This window comes from Stenella coeruleoalba (genome assembly GCF_951394435.1).
Source record: "Stenella coeruleoalba genome assembly, chromosome: 2".
NCBI lineage: Eukaryota > Metazoa > Chordata > Mammalia > Artiodactyla > Delphinidae > Stenella > Stenella coeruleoalba.
The window spans coordinates 7670216-7686510 of NC_137147.1; the positions used below are offsets into that span (position 1 = coordinate 7670216).

General features: G+C 37.6%; 1 protein-coding gene across 9 annotated transcripts in view; it reads right to left on the bottom strand.

The window, feature by feature from the left end:
• VRK1 (VRK serine/threonine kinase 1) overlaps positions 1–16295 on the bottom strand; it is an 84419-nt gene that overhangs the window by 19934 nt on the left and 48190 nt on the right. For all 9 annotated transcript variants that reach the window (XM_079912129.1, XM_079912127.1, XM_079912130.1 and 6 more), the window contains 6 exons: positions 13171–13279; positions 12959–13051; positions 10415–10547; positions 9501–9621; positions 9147–9205; positions 5198–5376 (listed from right to left, as the gene is read on the bottom strand). In XM_079912129.1, coding sequence (XP_079768255.1) covers positions 5198–5376; positions 9147–9205; positions 9501–9621; positions 10415–10547; positions 12959–13051; positions 13171–13279 — 694 coding nt within the window. The remainder of the gene's footprint in view (positions 1–5197; positions 5377–9146; positions 9206–9500; positions 9622–10414; positions 10548–12958; positions 13052–13170; positions 13280–16295) is intronic.

Genomic DNA, 16295 nt, shown 5'->3' on the forward strand with positions numbered 1-16295 from the left:
GAAGATGTATATGATCTCTATATAGTCAGAGACAACTACAAACATCACTGAGATAAATGAAAGAACCTATATAAATATAGGGGTATACCATATTCATGGAACAGAAAAGAATACTGTGAAGATGTCAGTTTTTCCCAAAACGACAGTCAGTACAATCTCAATCAAAATCCCAGAAGAATTTTTGTGGAAATTAATAAGCTGATTCTAAAATTTATATGTCAAGTCAAAGAGCCAAAAACAGCAAAGACAATCTTAAAGAAGAATAAAGTTGGAGAACTTATACTATCAAATATCATTATGAAGCCAGTAGTTCAAACAGTGTGGCACTGACCCAAATACAGATGAGCAGGCCAATGGCACAGAACAGAGTGTCCAGAAACAGACCCGAACACATATGGTTACCTGAAAACCAGTCACATGCTGTGGGGACATTATAATCTTTTCAATAAATAGTTCAGATCAACTAGATATCCACAGGGGGTAAATAAACACCGACTCACACCATGCGCAAAATCAATTTCTGTTAAACTGTAGACCTAAATGAAAAAGATAAAATTTCTTGACAAAAGATTGTCTTCATGATCTTGAGGTAGACAAAATGTTCCTAAAATAGAATAAACAAAGCACTAGCCATAAACAAACAAAAACCTAATAAATTATGATTAATTAAAGCGAAGAACTTCTGTTCATCAAAAGATACCATACTAAGAGAGTGAAAAGATAAACCACAAGCTGTAAAAAAAATATGTGCAATACATATATTGCATATATATACAAAGTGCTTAACTCTGCAAATCAAAGGAAAGCAGACAACCCCAATTTTTTTTAATGGACAAAAGACTTGAAATGCACCTCACAAAAAAAGGATAATCAAGACTGACAGGCGGGCTTCCCTGGTGGCACAGTGGTTGAGAGTCCGCCTGCAGATGCAGGGGACACGGGTTCATGCCCCGGTCCGGGAAGATCCCACATGCTGCGGAGCAGCTAGGCCTGTGAGCCATGGCCGCGGAGCCTGCGTGTCCGGAGCCTGTGCTCCGTAATGGGAGAGGCCACAACAGTGAGAGGCCCGCGTACCGCAGGAAAAAAAAAAAAAAAAAAAAAAGACTGACAGGCTATGAAAAGGTGTTCAAAATCAATATTCTCAAGGAGATCAAATTAAAACCATAAAGAAATACTAGTAAACATCTACCAAAATAGATAAAGTTAAACATAATGCAATAGCTAGTGTCAGTGAGCAACTGGAACTCTCATAAGCTGCTGTGGGAGAGTAAACTGGGCAAATTGCTTGGCGGTATCTACTAAAGCTACTAAGCATACGTAAACCCTACGCCCCAGGAATTCTACTATGTATACACCAAACTTGAAATAATTATATATGTTTCCCAAAAGAATTTATAAGAGTGTTCTTAACAGCATTATTGCAATCACCAAAAACTGGAAACAATGCAAACATCCATCCACCAAGAGCAGAAGGGATAAATGAATCATGATATAGTCATATAATGGAGTACTACACAAGAATAAAAAAACAAAAGACTTTTGTTACTTGTGACAGCAAGGAAATTCAGAAATGCAAGGCAGAAATAGAGACACAGATGTAGAGAACAAATGTATGGACACCAAGGGGGGAAAGTGGCGGGGGAGGGGGTGGTGGAGTGATGAATTGGGAGACTGGGATTGACATGTATACATCAATATTTATAAAATAGATAACTAATAAGAACGTCCTGTTTAAAAAAATAAAATTCAAAAAGAAAAAAAGAAATACAAATGAATGAAAGACAGACACAAAAGTGTACAAAACGTATGGTGCTACTACTATGTTTTTCTTTAATAGCAAAACTAATTTATGGTGTTAGAAGTCATAAAATTGATTACTCTTACTGAAGGGGTAATAGCTGGGAGTAGGGCATGAGAAAGGTTTCTGGGGTTTCTGCAATGATCCATATTTTGATTTGGGTGACGTCTAAATGCATACGTTCACTTTGTAAAGTTCAAATTCCACAATTATTTGTGCAGTTTTCTGTACATATGTCATAATCTCACTCAAAAATTTAGGGAAAAAATTACTTGACAAAATCCAACCAAATAAGACAAGATTCAAAATAAAGAACTCAATAATGGGGTATCTAAGGAAAGAAATTCTTAGTAAACACTGAGTCCACTTAGATACAGAACTAAGGCTAAACTACCATTAAAAAACAGAAAGAAATGTATCAACTGCAACAATTTAAATTTACATAATTAAAATACAGTTTCTATCATTCTATAACACAAAAACAGCTAGATAGATCTTCACCAACTTTAGATGGTATATTTGGGGGCAATCTGACCTTAACTATAGGCTACATGGTATAAATTTAATACTACATTAGGTGTGATCATCTCAAAGAGATAGAAAGTTGTCCACCAGAGGAGCTGCAGGCCACTGATGTGCATTGGAAGACCTTTCTCTGCTCTTGTTCAACTCTTTGTACCATGTTCCAGGCTGAGTGCCAGCAGGAATTTATTTATTATTTACTTAATAATGATTTTTAAGGGCATGGTGATACTTAGTGTCTTTCTACTTCAGATTTATGTCATCCCCAAATTCTGTGCTTTAAATACTCCTCTTAGGTTATTGAGACTAAAACCAGTTCAAAGTGGATACATTCATATTTCAGGATAGTTTCCCAATTTACTATACCATAATCAAGCACGGCTGTAAAAAAATGGATAGAAGGCTTGCTTCATTCCACTGTCAATCAATTCTTATAGGTTTTTTACCGTATCTCTTAGGAATATAAAGAGAAATATATATTGAATTGATTAAACTTATCCCTTTCAGAGATATGAGTGTCCTAAATACAAAGAACATATACTTTTATTTGAAAGTTTTAAAAAATTAAGACAGAGGAAAAGAAGGAGCAAGTATGCAATTACAAGGATTAATACAGTTTCTATGATGAAGCATTATATTCAGCTCTGAACTTCCTAGTAACCAGAGCAAAAAAGAATCTCAACTACATACTCCTTCCTAAAAAAGAGAAGGAATACTAATTTCTCAAAGAAGAGAGCTTTCTCTTGTGGGAGCCCCCAGACTGAAAAGCTGGATGGAGCTCTGCTCTTATCTGTTTTAGCTGTGGCGTATTTACAATTTATTTGAAGAAAATGTTCTGATGCTTTAAAAAGAAAAAGAAAGAAAGCTTAAAAAAAAAAAAAACCTGCTCTGGTCCAACTCTTTCACTTTACAAACAAAAAACAAAAGGCCAACAAAATTAACAACTCACCTACAGTTACATGGTTATCAAGGAGCTTCATGATCTTACCTAATCTTAACTTTTATTAGTTTCTTTTTAATACAAAAACAATCCTATATCAGCTCTGAGGGGAAAAAAAGCAGCAAACTAATGAAGGAAATCTAACAGTTCAGCTTTTTATTCATTTCCTCCCCCTAAATGAAGCTTTATACATGTAGGGGATGATCTAACAAGAAATTTCCAGCTTTCTGAACTACCCAAGGACACAAGAGAATTATAAGGTCACAGATGTTAGCTCTGCAGCAGACTGACCTACTCAGCTGTAAAGTCAGCCAACCCGCAGACACCAAATTTTCTCTAGCATGTAGGTACAAACAACAGTGATTTGCAAAGGAAAGGGGAATGGTACTGGACAAGTTCTTACCTCAACAGAGATCTTTACTTTTCAATCAGCAAAATTTTAGAGAAAAACACTACAGAAGCCAGCTATAAATATTAACGTACAAAAATCTGTCCTGAGCAAGGAGATGCATGCTGTATGTTTATACGTGTATGCAAACTGTAAGTTTACCACCTTACTCAAAAATTCCACTCAGCCTTCCATTTATCCTCTTCACTTAAAGCTGGATATGGCTTTCCACACGGTTGTTGACCACAAAAACACAAAAATGGAGCAGATGAAATTAAGACAAAACTTATGAAAGCAAAAAGATGTAAATATAGATGCATATGTATAATTTCAGATTCTGTGATGAAATTACAAAGACATCTACTATTAGCCAAAAAAGTCAAATTCATGATCCAATGTCAAAATTCCTATCTCCTTTGTAAGTTCTTTTAATATGCTGCTTCTTATTTTAAAGGGAGAAAATCTGTTTTTAACTCTTTATCTCATAGTTTGGAATATAAGATTTCCAAAGGAATCTACTGGAATTTACAGAGTTAACAACAATTAAAACAGTCAATAATGTAAAAAAATATTTTTCTTCTAAAAGCAGTTTTCCTTTCCCATGTAAAAGCAACTAGCACATTTTAGTAAACAATTTCAGATTGAAAAGGAAATTAAGGGCTTCCCTGGTGGCGCAGTGGTTGAGAGTCCGCCTGCCGATGCAGGGGACGCGGGTTCATGCCCCGGTCCAGGAAGATCTCACATGTTGCGGAGCGGCTGGGCCCGTGAGCCATGGCCGCTGAGCCTGCGTGTCCGGAGCCTGTGCTCCGCAACGGGAGAGGCCACAACAGTGAGAGGCCCGTGTACCGCAAAAAAAAAAAGGAAATTAAGTTGATCAATAATTATTAAAAATAACCAATAAGCTGATGTATACCTGCAAAATCTAAATTTTAAAGTGATACCAGGAGTTATTTACATGCCTGTGCAATATTTCTACCATAAAGTTTATTATTTAACATTTCTTTCCAAAAAATTAATTCCCTTATATACAGATACACAGCTTTACATAATGACATTTCTGTAAAGAGCAAAATAATGTTCAAATGGGAAACACAACACGACAACAAACAAGGAAACTTTCAAATGGTAATTTTTCAAAACCAATTTTCAAATAGTAAATACTTGGACCACACCAATGAACAAGGGAAAAGTGAAAGACAAGATCAACCCTAAGGGGTGACGTGGGAGAAAAGAACACACAGACTATGAATTGAGTGCCCCGCCCAAATCCCTCTGCCAGACATTAGTATCCTGAGTTAGAATCTCTTTAGGAATTTCCTAACTTGCTACTGGACATAAGAAACACATAAATATTCATTTTTCTACCACCCTCTACGTATTTTTCCATATCATAAAGAGTTTGCTTTTACATAATGATGAAAAATATTTAATTGCATAGCAATCTGTTATTATTTTCTTTACTGAGCTACTGGTTCTCTTACCTAAAATTAATACTTGTTGCAATTATAGTCACAGGACGCCCAAAGGAAAATTCAGTAACAAAACTCACCTTTGTTATTGTTTTTGCTTTCAAACTTCCATTCTCCACAACACTGAGGTCCAGCTTGCTGTCATCCTTACTTCCTATAGCTTTCAGCCCTTGCAAAAGAATATCTCGTAACTTTTGATAAAGAGGTTTTTCGGCATAATCCAGTAATTTCACTGTTTCCATGTACTTAGCAATTTCATCTAAAAGAATAACACAATTATTTTGTAATTTTTTGTCATAAATACAACATACTTTTCTAAGAAAATGATACATGGTTATACTAAAATTAGAATGCAAATGTATAGCTTGTTAAACATGTTTTTTTCAATCACTTCTTCAAAGGAAAGTATGCTTTTGAATTCAAGAATTGTCAGATAAGTCAAATAAAAAACGTATTTTGAGAAACAACGTAAAAAACATTTTTTAATCGTGAGATAGTAAGACAGAAGACATGCTTAACATTTAAATATATACAAAAAATAATTGCTGTAGTTTTAAAGCTATTTTTTTAAAAGGACCTAGAATAAAGATTATAAAGTAAAATGTGCTTAAGTATACAATAAATATCATAGCCAGTATTTTTTTTTGCCACAGAAGCCATTAGTTCTACAGAAGACAGCTGTATTCTTTGCGTAAATAAGAAATAAAACATATGAAAAACAGGTTGAAAAAAAGAAAAAGAAGCAAGGCCTGGTTTTCCCATAAGAGAAAAATCGACTTCTGAATGATGAAAGGTTTACTGTACACTGAGGCAGAACCAAACCCATAAAAAGAAATCTTACTAGTCAAGATCAACACTTTTCAACATCCATCTAAAAATCCACCTTTAGGCTAATGACTCATACATGTTATATCCCCAGCCCAGCCTTTCCACTGCTCTCCAGACTTGTATATCCACTGATTTCCACTGACTCATATCAAATCCCAACAAATGCAAATCCAAACTCCCGACCAACCCCTAAAACCTGTTCTCCCTGTGGTTTTCCCTGTCTTGGTTACTGAAAATTCCATCCTTCCAGCACCTCAAGCCAAGAATCCTCTTCCCACACCCCACATCCAATAAATCAAGAGATCATGTCAGTGCTACACACACACACGTACATACACATTCATTCATTCAGGTATTCATTAAGCACCCACCACATGCCAGGCATGTTTCTAAATACCTGGGTACATGAGAAAAAAGAAAAAAAAAATCCCTCCCTTCAACTTTCTTAATCTGAAAAAGGGGATCTATAGAAAACCTAAAGCAAACATTACCAAGTATGGTAAAATACTGAACACTTCCCTGATGAGAGAAGGAAATGGCAAGGAAGTCCACTTGCCCAGTTCCCATTCTGCCTGAAAGTCCTGTAGTTTTTAGCCAGTACAGTAAGGCAAGAAAAGAAACAGAAGGCATCACGAGTGGAATGGAAGATGTAAAACAGTTTATTCATGAACATGACAGTGGATGCAGAAAATCCTAAGGAATCTATAAGAAAACTTCTAGAACCAATATGTAAATTTAACAAGGTCACAGGATATAAGGTAAATATTTAGAAATCTATTTTACTTCTATATACTACCAACAAGCAATTAGAAAAATAAATTTTAATAAAAATATATCACTTAACAATAGCATCAAATACCTAATAACAATTATAATGAAAGATGGGCAAGATTTTTTCCAGATTAAAACTATAAAACACAGGTAACACAGAAACTGAGACCAAATTAAACAGAAGACATAAAGTATCAATAGTATAAAGATGCCAATGCTCCCCAGTTAGTCCAGAGTCCATGCAATCCCACTCAGAATTCCAGCAAATTGCAGAGGGACAGGATGTGTGCAGAACCGACAAGGTGATTCTAAAATGTACACAGATATACAAATGATCAAGCAAAACAGAAAGTCAAGTATAAAGAAGAAACAGTGCTAGAGGACTTAAACTACCATGTATCAAGACTTAAGATAAAGCTACAGTAATTAAGACAGTGGGGCCCAAGAAGAGAAAAAAGGAACAATGAAAGAGCCCAGAAACAGACTCACAAATCCACACCTGATTTAACACAGAGGCGGCATCACAGGGAAAGGCTGGTCTTTTCAAGAAAGGCTGCTGTTAACTCTGTTAACTATGCAAGGTGATAGATGTGTTAAATTATGTCAATCTTGGTAATCATTCTCCAATGTGTATGTACAGACAGGCACACCTCAGAGACATTGCAGGTTCCGTTCCAGACCACCGCAATAAAGTATCACAATAAAGCAAGTCACTTTAATTTTTTTTGTTCCCCAGTGCATATAAAAGTTATGTTTACACTATACTGTAGCCTATTAAGTGTGAAATAACATGATGTCTAAGAAAATGTAGGTACCTTAATTAAAAAAACACTTTATTGCTAAAAAAATGCCAACAATCGTCTGAGTTTCAGCGAGTCATAATTTTTTTGCAATGGTAACATCAAAGATCACTGATCACAAATCACCATAATAAATAGAATAATAATGAAACAGTTCGAAATATTGTGAGAATTACCCAAATGTGACACACATAGGAAGTGAGCAAATGCTGCTGGAAAAATGGCACCAACAGACGCTCGACCCAGGGCTGTCACAAACCTTCAATGTGTAAAAAACACAGTATCGACCAAGTGCAATAAAGTGAACAGCTATAAAACGAGGTATGCCTGTATATCAAATCATCATGTTATACAATTATATTTTCAGTTATTCCTCAATAAAGTTAAAAAGTAAATAAAAACATCCAAAAAATGCAACAGTGGGAATTAATTTCACAAATGCAATACTGAGTGAAAGACAAAGAACTCCAATAGAAACCAGAACGTTAAAAATCCCTGCCCTCATGAAAGTATCTATTTTGTTCACGCTATGATTCCATTTCTATATAGTTCAAAAACAAATCCTTAGTGTTGGAAGTTAGGCTAGTGATTCATTAGGCCAGTGGGAGAGGCTCGTGATTGGCAGGAGGCACCAGGGCGTGTTTCTGAAAAAGCCTATAACATTCTATTTCTAGATGTGGTTGGTAGGTTGCAAGTTTAAAAGGCATAAGGTCAGGGTGGACCTCCTGAAAAGGAGATAACTGAGCAAAGGCTTGAAAAGACTTCTAAATATATCCACACCGACCACTCCTCACTACCTGCACTGCTACTTCCCTTGCTTGGATTATTGCAGTAGCCTCCTACCAGCTCCTGTTTATACCCGGCCTTGCTTCCCTAGCAGTCGATCTTCACAACAGGAGGTGGAGAGAGTTCCCTTAAAGACAGACAATTCACGTCCCTCTCCTCCAAACCTCACATGCTCCTGCTCAAAGTAAAAGCCAAAGCCCTATGATGGCTTAAAGGCAGGCATCCCTCAAGTACACCAGGCACTCACGTTCCTTCTGCCTGGAAACGCTCTTCTCCAGACTTCCCCAGAGCTCGCTCCCTATCTCCTTCCTACAACTATTCAATTGTCACCTCCTCAGTGAGGCCATCCCTGGCCACCCTATTTACAATTCCAGTCCACCTCCTCGCTTCAATCCCCAATCCATCCCCACACCCCCTAACTCTACTCGCTGCTTTCTTCTTTCTGCCACAGTACTAACCATGCAATATACTGTGAAATTCACTCGTTTGTTTACTGTCTACCTTTCCCAACTAGAGCTTCATGAGGATAGGAAGTTTTATTTAATTTGTTCACTGGTGTATCCCTAGTGCCTAGAATGGTCCTTCTCACACAATAAAGCCTCAATAAAAAAAATAGTTGAATTACTGAATGAAATTCAGTTCCATTACTGAAAGCACTGAATGATAACTGAAGAAGGCCCACCTGTGGAAAGGTAAGTACCTGTTTCAGGAGAGCAGGCTGCAGTGGAATGATTACACTTAACAATGCCTAAGCTCCTACATTAAGGGATATTCCACAGACCTCAAGACTTTTTTTCTTGCAGAAAACAAGATTCCTAGGAACATTCAAGAAGTCTTTTCTTACCTGGCTTGTTCTTCTCAGGAAAACATTTGTCCATCAAACCTGCAATATTTTCTCTGTATCTGTTAAAAATTAAAGGCTGAGTCACTGTTTGAAACTTGATGCCATGGAAAGTTATTAATATTTAATAACAGTAAAAAGCACATTAAGCAGCATTGTGCTACATCCTAAATACGCTTACGGACATTCTTCTAAAATAAATTCAACGAAAGACCAAGGAATCTCACTGTTTAACAAGTACTTTCTTATTTCTACACCAGTATCAGTTAAAACTATAGTCCCCATCAAGAAGTTCTGACTAAACATCTGCCTTATCATGATTTTGCCCCAAATAATTTATTATCAGTTTTCCTTTACCTAATTTTGGAATCTCTAACATAGTTGGGATCTTTCAGATTATCCTCCCAAGGAAGATGGCCACTAAGCCACTGGATCATGCAATAACCAAGGATTTCCAGGTCACCACGTCTTGATGGGGCTGTGAAACAAAAGAAGCAGACTCAGCACACTGAAACAATGTTTAAGGTAGAATTTCAGGTATATCTAAAGGAATAAGGTAAAAGGGTCAACTCTACAGTCTTGTTTTTCATCATCAAATCTTGACTCCATTTTGAAAAAAGCACCAAATACTGGGCAGTGTAAAAGAAATAATTTACCTCCAACTAATAATTTACTTTAAAACCCAAACTGGCAAACTCTACAGTTTCACACTGAGACTATTAGCCTAGAAAATAAATTATAAAACAATGACACGTTAAACAGTGCCCTTGGAAAATGTGAAGATATTAAAAACGCTGTAAGCTATCAAGAAGCCCAGAGAACTGGGGATCTTAGCTCCTCCACAGTGTTGGGTACAGAAGAAAAAGAAACGGAGCGCTGCAGAAACAGGCCAACTTAATAGGTGACAAAATAAAAGTCCACCTGTTACAAAGTTGTAGCTGCATAAGAACCTTACAGACTTTTAGGGGGAAAAACCCCCAACATTCCAATTAAGCTAAATAAAAGCAAAAGAAAGCCTTATTGCAGCTGACTGAACTACCTCCTCTACTGAAACCCTGGTGATCTTTGACGGGTGGGAGGAAGACAGGGAGGAGACACAGGTGCCCTCACATTGCACAAATGTAGGAGCCTAAGCTCTCCCTTCTTCCCCCATCCTATCCTGCCTCTTCAATTCTGATTTACTTGTCTAAGTGTTTACTGCAGAAGAACTGTGTAGGAATTCAGCTGAAAGCACTGGCAATGTATCTCTTGTTCAGGTGCCACTGACGTACCCACACCATTGTGCGCATCGATGCTGGTGAATTCAATCGTGCCATCGTGACATCTTTTGGGGTCTTCTTTGTATTCTTTATGAATTCCTTCTGGGCAGTACCGATAAGCAAGGCCATAATCTACCAAGTACACCTGTAAATGTCCAAACACCAAGACAAATTAAAGGCAAAATGACTACACATATACTCCCTTTAAAGCCCAGAAACAGAATACTGTCACTTGAAGGTAGATTCATCCACAAGGCCATACTATAGCACCCCAGACAAGTTAGATCCAACACGCAAACAACAGCAAGCACTTAATTCTGAAAGACTTTTTAAAGAAAAACGTTAAATGACCATGTAGCTATAGTGCAGATATCACCCGACTTCTTTAGACAAGTATGTGTTACACCTGTAAATAATCTTGTCTCCTCAATTTGAGCAAGGATAATAAATCTTACACTTTTCCTTACAGTATCTAAAACAAAACTGAGCACAGAGTAAACCATCAATACTTGTTGCAATACAACTGCTACACGCTGACTGTAAGACTCCTAACTTAGTTGACACATGTTATGTTAGTTATTCCCCTCTGTCTTCACTTCTAAAATAACCAAATATCAATTCACTTCATAAAGATATTTCACAGATTATAATAATGACCTGAAGACCTTTCAGATGAGGCTCTTAGCTACATTTAAATATTAAAGTCTTCATAATTAGAAATTTTAGTATTATATATACACATATCTATGGGAATGTATGTGTATATCTGATTAGCATACAAAGCTAATAAATTTGGCTTTCCTCTATTCCAGAGCCACATATTACATCTCTAATTCTGGGTGACTGTCTCACAGATGTACGTATCTGGTCACAGGAGGGAACTGAAGTAAAAATTTGGGGCTGGATCTAACACATACATCTAATACTAGAAAAACTATCCCATCCAAAACATATGCCCAAAGGATAACCAAGCTGCAAAAATACTTCCATCTAAACAAAAGGCAGCATGTTTCAGTCAACTGCAAATGGAAATAAATTATATCTGTATTTATTACACAAGTGCCGTCTACTTCAACTAACAGCATCCTTCCCATTCAGGTCTCTAAGCTATGCTTTGTTTGTCGGCTTGCTTGCTTGCTTATTTTTAACCTAAACACATCTACAACAAGTTGCCTGGAAATTCTGTGATTGCCTTTAGGATTTCTCCATTAGCCTGCTCTAGACCAGAAACTTTTTTCTGTTCTGCGTATACAGATTCCTTAGAGCTACTGTAACAGAGATGGGGAAGGGGAGGCAAATATAAGAGATGACAGGAAAACAAAGGGGAGCCAAAGGAAAAAGGGAAAATAAGCAAGAGGAAGTCAAAGTTAGGTCTGAGACAAAGAAGAATAAAGTACGGCATATCGACATACACAGTTAAAATGCTTCCATATTCCTTTCTTATACAAGATCAAGTAAGAAGTGAGAACACACATGAAATGGATTAAATACAGTGGCCCAACTATGCCAACGAAACCTTACTTTTACCAAAATCATGGAATCAGCTTCAAGAAAATTACAAATCCCTCTACTCCAACTAAACTGACCCAAATAAAGGTATAATAACATTAGCTTTTCTCCTTTCCTTAAAAAGTGAAAATAAATGCACATTTGAGGGCTTCCCTGGTGGCACAGTGGTTGAGAGTCCACCTGCCGATGCAGGGGACACGGGTTTGTGCCCCGGTCCGGGAAGATCCCACAAGCTGCGGAGCAGCTGGGCCCGTGAGCCATGGCCGCTGAGCCTGCGCGTCTGGAGCCTGTGCTCCACAACGGGAGAGGCCACAACGGTGAGGGGCCCACGTACCGAAAAAAAAAAAAATGCACATTTGAATTCCAAACCCTACAAAATTTAGACAGCTAGGACATTTCTGTAAATCAACTGATTTCAATAATCAACATGTTAAAGACCAAATTCTCCAAGTAACAGAACACTTACATTTGATGGATTTCCTGAACAAAGGAAATTTAAAAAATGACAAAGCAGAAAGGCAAACATAATTCATTGGTGCACTATATAATTTTAAGCTTCCACCCTCAGATAGCTATTTGAAATTCATTTTGTATCACAAGTACTTCTTCTGAATATTATTTAGGGCAAAGTAGCCAACTTGATAAAGTGCCAACAAATCGCATCAAAAATGTAGAATGTTAACTAGATAAAAGTGTCAAGAAGAAATATTATTATTACCATATCTACTTGAAAAAGTAAAACTTCTGCATGGGTTCAAAAGTTCATAGCGGGCTTCCCTGGTGGTGCAGTGGTTGAGAGTCCGCCTGCCGATGCAGAGGACACGGGTTCGTGCCCCGGTCCGGGAAGATCCCACATGCCGCGGAGCGGCTGGGCCCATGAGCCATGGCCGCTGGGCCTGCGTGTCTGGAGACTGTGCTCCGCAACGGAAGAGGCCACAACAGTGAGAGGCCCGCGCACCGCCAAAAAAAAAAAAAAAAGTTCATAGCAACCATATTTGTTTTCAAACAACAGGTTTTAAACAGTAAAAATTAAAGTTACAAAACTACCTGGTCAGGATTCTTGTAGCTGAGAAGAAGATTTGAGGCCTTGATATCTCCGTGTACGTACTCATGCTCGTGAATATATTCCAGAATATCCAGCTATAAAAGCATCATATAGAATAAATTAATGCAGTACCTAACACCAACCAGCAGAGGACCGAGCTTCAACACAACTAGCCTTTACTGGATTAAAAACGAGAAGAATGTAGCTCACATACAATTCTTAAGCTTAGCTGCAAGACAGTTTTCCGAGAAAACCTTTTGGCATTTGCTTCATATATTTTCTGAAGGTCACTCCCAAAGCGATCCATTATCATAAACCTGTAACTAAAGACAAACAAGAAAAGTCAATGAACAAAATGTAACTCAGGAAAACCTATTTTGCACTGAGTACTCTCCTTTCAAAGTAATTTTTTTCAAGGCAATGTTTACTAAGAAAGTAGAAAGACAAGGAAAGAAAGAAGGAAGGAAAGACAAACATTTGAAACAAGTTCTTCCAACTAGAAATCTCAAGAGCTGTGAGAGCTTTCCTGTCTTGACTTTTACTTTATGGGCCTCCTGGTCTCAGCAAGCTACATGAGACAATATTCAATGTAAGAAAACACCCACAGAGAAAAGACGACAGACACTTCAAGGTAAAGATAAAATAATCTGAGTAAGATTGATGTCACTAATTTTTGTCATAGTTAATGTTAATTTATGTTTCTGTATATTAGCTTCCCGCCTGTGACTGTTCTCTTTTTTTTTTTTTTTTTTTTGCGGTATGTGGGCCTCTCACTGTTGTGGCCTCTCCCGTTGCGGAGCACAGGCTCTGGAGGCGAAGGCTCAGTGGCCCTGGCTCATGGGCCCAGCCGCTCTGCGGCATGTGGGATCTTCCCGGACCGGGGCATGAACCCGTGTCCCCTGCATCGGCAGGTGGACTCTCAACCACTGCGCCACCAGGGAAGCCCTGTTCTCTATTTTTAAGGCACATTTTAGCAGTATTAACATTCTGTTAAAATCAGGACTGTCAAGAGATGCTGTAACAGTAGCTAAATGCAATAAAACTGCTTAAATGGTATAAAAGAATTGTATACTAAGTACTCAACAAATAAGATTTGGGGAACACTAAATATCCTGGAACAACATGAAGATTTTTGGTTTTGCCACAAACCAACTCTGTCACCTTGGCCAAGTCACGTTTCTTCTTTGGGCCCCAATTTCCATAGGTGTCAAATGAGAGGTAGGGCCTCATGCTTTCTAAGGTCTTTTTCAGCACCCAAATTCTAAGATTCAATAACCATGTGTTATATTTCAGTGTGTACTGAAAAACATCACCTAGTTGCAGTAACATGGTTCACCTTTTGCTCTGTGGACCACTTTTATCTTTATAGAGTTTTCCAGATTCTGAATTGTCTAGTTAAACCATTCAATAAATCAATAAAAGCCAAGAACACACTCAAAATGTATCAAAATATCTTCTAATGGGGATAAGATTAATAACCATCATAACAACAACAGCTGGCATTTGCTGAAGCCTTGGTATGAGAACAGCACTATTCTAAGCACTTTAGATGTATCAGTGCATTTAAACCTCACATCACCCTTATGAGGTAGGAGGTCCCATGAGCCCCATTTTACAGCAGAAGAAAACTGATCATTAGTAGTTTGTCTTCTAGGAAGTGGTGGATCCATGCTTCTGACCACCACACCAAACACATCGAAATAAATGAACATAAGTAGGACCCAAAAACCCCATTTATATATTTTAGGTTTCTAAGATAAAAATACAATATGAAAAGTTCAGTAAGGAAGGAAGAGCTAACATTTAAAAGACAACACGCGAAATAGAAAATTCAAGATTCTACCTATTTTTGAAGTAGAAGAGAATTAGAGATCTGTCTAAACATCTTTTAATAAAATAATTAATGTCTATAGCGGTAAATTGATTTGTCCAAAGTCACAGAATTAGTCAGTGGCAAAATGTCTTCATTCTTGTATGATTTTCAGTACCCTGACCTCTAAAATATTAGAGGGAACAGTAATTTTGACTTCCTGATTTCCTCTGTACAACAGGTTTTGAGAGGTTGAGGGATGAGACCAAGGACAAATGCACACATGTGTTTTTACAAATAAGTGATGCGGTTGTGTAATTATTATGAAATAATATGTAGGTAACAAGAATACAATCTCTGCTGTTACTCTGAAAGGGAGCTAAAGCACACTTGGTTAATTCAACCAGAGATCTATTAATATATTACATGAAGTAGACCTTTGTTTTTATTCACAGATCACTCCACCACTGCTCTCAACAATCCCTTAATCGCCTCACCACGTCTAAATTATACACATCAAGTGAAGCATGATTCTGAATACTGCATATAAATTTTCACCACATTCTTCTGCAAGGGTATGTCTACCACTGAGTACTAAAAGGAAAGCTACTTTTAAGTAACTTTTCTGAAGTAAAACCTTCGATGTATACTTTCCTGGGGACTTGGATACAACAATGCAAATAATGGGAATATATAAATCAGTATAAATGATTTAATAATGATAGCAGCTAACATTTTTATGAGCCTAACACTGTTCTAAGCGCTTATATTCATATCACTTCAGATGAGTTAGAGGGGAAAGTAAGGATTTCTGGCAGGGGAGGGGGGCTGGAAGGACAATCTTACTTTCTATTTTTTTACTTTTGTAAGAACTTAAATGAGGGAATTCCCTGGCAGTCCAGTGGTCAGGTCTTGGCACTTTCACTCATGGGGCCCCAGGTTCAATCCCTGGTCGGGGAACTAAGATCCCACAAGATGTGCAGCACAGCCAAAAAAAAAAAGAACTAAGAGAACTAAAATGATTATTTTTAAGAGCTTCAACCTAAGAAGTAAATCAATATCTTATAGGTGATCAATGTTCCCGTTTAGGAAATACTTCTAGGCACTCTGTGTTACAGAAGACACAGGCTGAGTTGTAAGGTCACCACAAGTCAATGGTGAGTCAGCTGTACCTCGAGGGTGTCTGTCCCTTTGTTCAAACACGTGCCACGTGCAGTAGCTTCCAACTACCTACTGCACACAGGCCCCAAAGAGCCCTTTCCTCCCCATCTTCATTACCTACCTCAGCCTCTTTCTCCAAGTTATTTCCTTCTTTCTCATGTGTGTGCAAGTCCCCCCTTTCTTTGTTAAAGAAAGATGGCCAATTATGCATACAATAATGTCATGTCTGAAAAAAAAATTCATTAAAAAAAAAAAGAAAGATGGCCAACAGGCCAGCCAGCAGGCCAGAAGCCTATTATGACCCTATGTTCATGTTACTCCCGACTTGAGATGCTATTCCTTCTCTACAGTGATTTTTTAAACCAGCA